At 38.2% G+C, this 5,092-nt stretch overlaps 1 protein-coding gene across 1 annotated transcript; it reads right to left on the bottom strand.

The window, feature by feature from the left end:
- Positions 1 to 344: 344 nt before the first annotated feature.
- LOC141608339 (uncharacterized) lies at positions 345 to 953 on the bottom strand. Its single transcript, XM_074427702.1, has one exon. The coding sequence runs from the start codon at positions 951 to 953 to the stop codon at positions 345 to 347; it is 609 nt and encodes a 202-aa protein (XP_074283803.1).
- Between the last annotated feature and the right edge of the window lie 4,139 nt (positions 954 to 5,092).

The raw sequence follows: 5,092 nt of genomic DNA, 5'->3' as shown, positions 1-5,092 counted from the left end.
GCATCTCCCAATTAATTAACAATCATCGCTTAACAGCTAATCTTTCAAAATTAAAATAAATGAATTTTATAAATAATTAGTAGATCGGTCAAACGGATCAGGTTCATGTATGGGACATATGAGCGGGGTTATTATTATTGTCACAAATAGGGACAATGTCAGAATACAGGTTAAAAATAGTTTATAAGATTTTCTTATTTACCATTTTTAAATTTGATTTTTTTTAAAATTAAATCATATTTAAATTGATATTGATAATCATATTAATATTTTAATCATTTTTTTTTTGGTGGAATGTGAGTATGTGTCATATATATCAAAAGGGTTTAAGTACAAAGAATGCATCAATCAACCATTACATATAAATTCTTAAGACTTAGCCAATCTAACTCTGCCTTGGTCATATGTTGGAAATCTCGACCTCTAATTCTTGCTTTCACCTCTTCTATAATCTGCTCTGAAAGGTTTTCTGGCCTGGTTACAGCACAATCAATCTTGCACTTATTTCTCTGCTGCCAAATGTGGTAAATAGCTCCCCAAACAACGGCTGCCTGTACCCCGAGCTGCATCTTTGTACCAGTCCTATGTAAGCACCAGTCAAGGACATTAGTTTCAGGTATATGGCATCCTAACTTCTGATTTATGCTGTGGATAAGCTTCTTACTGTAAGCACATTCAAAGAACAAATGATCAGACCTCTTAGTAGCTTGGGAACACAAGTAACATCTATCATCTACATCCATACCATACAGGACCAACTTGTCATTAGTTCTTAAAGCTCCATGGACAATTAACCACCTTATAAACTGATGCTTGGGTAACACCCACTCATTCCATACCAGTCTAGCCCATGGTACCTTTGGCCTGTTTCCTTTGAACCACTCATAACACCCAGCAGGTGAGAATCCCTTATCTTGTACAGCCCACTTGCCATTAACATAGCCAAGGACCATTTCTTGCTTAACTCTGCAAATTCTCCTCCACACCTAACTGGAGTTGGCACTAGGTTTATACTCCATCCAATCCTTCCCTTTCAGATAGTTTTGTTGCACCCAATTCACCTATATTGAGTTTTTCTTCTCTGCTACCCTGTTCACTAGTCTCCCTACCATTGCTTTGTTCATCACTTCCTGATCTTTAAGACCAAGACCCCCCTCTTCTTTTGGCCTGCATACTTTATCCCATGCCACCAATGGTACTCTCCTATATTCTGCATTGTTGTCCCAAAGAAAATTTCTACAAATTGCCTCAATCCTAGCAATGATTCCCTTAGGTAAAACAAACATAGAAGCCCAATATGAATGCAAGGAAGAAAGGACAGATTTCACCAATACTAACCTCCCAGCATATGAGAATTTCCTTGCTCCATAACTATGGAGCCTGCTGCATATCTTCTCCACCAAGCACTCACAATCCTTTTTTTTTGCAATCTAGTGATCTGTATAGGCATTCCCAGGTACTTGAAAGGCAGTACACCTTCTACACCCTGGAACCCTGAGGATATCTTGCTTGATTTGATCTGGTACACCCTTGAAGTAAGCATTTGATTTGGATGAACTTACCTTCAAGCCAGTAGCTTTAGAAAAAGTAGAGAAAGATTTAAGCAAAAGCATCATAGACTCAGTATCCCCTCTACTAAATAACAGAACATCATCAGCAAACATCAAACTAGCCAGCTTCTGTTGTTTACACAGTGGATGATAGTGGAAATTAAACCTGGCAGCAGCATATTTCAGAGTCCATGTCAAATATTCCATGCACAGAGTGAAAATTAAGGGAGAGAGAGGGTCCCTTTGTCTGAGTCCTCTCTTACCATGGAAATAACCAAACATATTCCCATTAATGGACAATGAGAAAGTAGCAGTTGTAATGCATTGTGATGCGGTCGTTTCTACACCAAAAATAAAATACCTAGATTACTGCTAACAGAAGTCAGCGGTAAGTAGGGTCGATCTCCACAGGGAGGCGGTGTACTATCTATTTGTCTATTCTATCCGTCTGATGTCACAATTGGGGGTTGAATTGATTGTGACTATACTAATGAGGCTAAGGCAAAAAGGAAATAAAAGCAAGAGAAAATAACAGTAGAGAAGGAAGTATGCTAGGAGTCGGTCCACCGTGGCAGCTATCAGATCTTATACTATCATGAATACTAAAGCGATTAGACTATTGATAAGAAGAGCTATGGTCGTCACCTTTCGGTCCTTAAACCACCCTAGAGCGTAAACAGCTTAACTTTCGCCCTCACTGCTATACCCTATTGTAATTAAGCAAGCCTTCCCTTCCAATCTTTCGATCTAGGTCGGGGTTAACTAGATTTATGGTCTCCTGCATGCATTCATTCGACCGGATAACAATTAAATTGCCTAATACAATTCTTATCGCAGGGCTAATCTATTTAATACAATTAAAGCATGCTACCACGGCTTCCCTAATCCTAACATACTAGGGGAATTAGCTATGCATAATTAAAGGGGAAGCAAGAAATAAAAGAAGAACAACAATAAACATTAAGTAATTAAAGAGAGAAAGGGGGAGAAATTACTGTAAATAAATGATCCGGAAATTAAGAGCAAAGTGACAGTAGAAAGAGTAGCAGTGTCTTCGAACCAGAGAGAAAGGGAGGGTATATAATGTGTGAGTTTACATCGACATCCCTAACTCCTATTTATAAGAAAATAGGAGTAGGATTAAACCTAATTAACGAATTAAATCTTAAAAGCCCAACCCGTCAGTGAAGCCACTCGATCGAGTAAAGAAATCACTCGATCGAGCAAACTCAAACAGAAAACATTTCGATCGACCAAGGAAAAGTGATCGATCGAGTAAGGGCATATAAGGAACTGGTCGATCGACTTAGAATAGTGCTCGATCGACTGATTATTGACTCCTAAACCACTCGATCGAGTAATAAATCACTCGATCAAGTGAAACTTGACTTCAGCAGCTCATCATTCTTGTCAATTTGACTTTGACTTGTCCTTTTAGCTCCCGAAACACCTTCACGCATCCCAAATCAGCAATATTTCCCGCTCCAAATTATCTCTTCCTCCAAATGCATGCAAAACGGACGGTAAATGACTTGATTCCGCTACTTTCGGGTTCATTCCTACAAATAAGACAAAATAACCCAAAGTAGCATATTCGGGGCATTTCGTAGCATAAAACCACGATAAAAGCATGAAATACGTGCATAAAATAGGCTAAAAAGACTATATAAAATGCACGTATCAAATCTCCCCAAACCAGACCTTTACTCGTCCTCGAGTAAACTCAAAACTAAACTAATGGAACGGAAATGATAACTCAGAGCCAGCTACAAATGCCCACTTAAGCCAATTTAATGCAAGAAAACTAACACTTATAGCAAGACAGCCAAATGCAAACGAGTTATAAGATGTTTGTAAATAAAGCTGAACCGTCGACCTTGCAAGACCTTTAACAATGGACTCTCACGGGTCACTCTTCTCTCATGAAGTAAAGGCAAGCATATATATGTAAGAGAGGAAGAGAAAAATAGTCGCTCACCTAGACTACGACCCACATAAACATGCATGCAACTAATATGATAGACAATTCTAGCTACCGTTCATACATTCCAACCAAACAAGGTCCGTCACAGCCGAGGGCTTACAAAAATATGGTAAAGTGAGGCAGTGGGTAAGAAAAGGCAAAACATTTATGGGAATGTGGAGGTATAGGTGATCAAGCTAGTACCTAAACAGAACCATATGAAAGCATCCATTTCCAACTCAATTATGGAATAAGCACATGCCCTTCACTTGGCATCAAACTCACCAAACCAAACCAAACATACTCCTCATATGAAATAAGATAGAACATAGGAGTAGAAACCGTCAACCAAACAACATCTTTTTTTTTTCTTTTCTTTCTCCTTCTTTCGGTTTTTTTCATTTTCATTCCCTTTTTTTTTTTTCATTTTTCTTTTTTTTTTTTCTTTTTTCGATTCTTTTTTCTTTCTTTTTCACGTTTTTTTTTCTTTTCATCATCCTCCCTTTCTTCATAGATTACCAACTCCGATTCAATAGAATATGCGCCAATATTTGATACAATGAAATATATACCGCAAGACAACAATCTAAACTAGCTTGACAAGGCAGGCTAAATTTGGATGTAGCTAAAGGGTCAACTGGCAAATTTGGCTAATGTGGAGTTAAATGGGTAAAAACGAAAGAAAGGGAAATTGTAAGCACCTCCCTGCATGTGACACCAACCACTAACCCGAATGTATGACGGCAAAAAGCAATTGAATTTCATATACGTGCAAATTAATGATACATGCTATGCAAGGAGTGTACTACTCACAATCCTACATGAAACTGGTCATAAATGACACCAGTTTATAAGGCTCTAATCCTTAGAATTTATAAGTAGGTTGCCAAAATTTCAGGTCAAGTCTATTCGTTCAGCTAAATTAAACATTAACTCGTAGATTATGCAAAAGACAAAGCTAAAAGATAACAGTTTAATGCAAGGCTTAAGCAAAAAGACAGTTGCAGTGCAATTTCATCATTGAAATCTACCGTTCCGACTCGATCTATATGCTAAATTAAACGTGAAATTTTTTAAATTTTTAACAATTTTCTGATTTTTATTGAATTTTTGAATTTTAGCGAAAATAAACAACAGTGCAAGCATAAAATTAAACGTGATAACTGAAATGCAGTAAAAACAAGATGCAGACACAGATATGGATGCATAACCTCCCCAAACCAAACCGTACAATGCCCCCATTGTACCAAAACATGGAAAGGAAATGCAAACTAAAGGAGGAAGAGAGTAAATGCGGAAAACTCACAAGATTGCGCGAATAAGGGGACCTCCCCAAACCGACCATGAAATGGGAGGTTGCTAAGGTCCGGAAAACCGTCTCAGGAAGCTGATACAAGTCAAATACACTCGATATCCGTCCAACAGTGGTCGATCGAGTGAATGGGCATCCAAAAACTGCTCGATCGACTGGAATAGTGGTCGATCGAGTGGTTCTCTAATCTGCAGGTGGTCGATCGAGTGGATTAATTACTCGATCGAATGAATCCCTCAGCAAAGGTGCTCGATCGAGTAGAAAAAT

The sequence above is a fragment of the Silene latifolia genome, chromosome 10, assembly GCF_048544455.1.
Source record: "Silene latifolia isolate original U9 population chromosome 10, ASM4854445v1, whole genome shotgun sequence".
Lineage (NCBI taxonomy): Eukaryota > Viridiplantae > Streptophyta > Magnoliopsida > Caryophyllales > Caryophyllaceae > Silene > Silene latifolia.
Note: the sequence above shows the minus strand (reverse complement) of the source record. Positions and strands in the feature narration are given on the sequence as shown.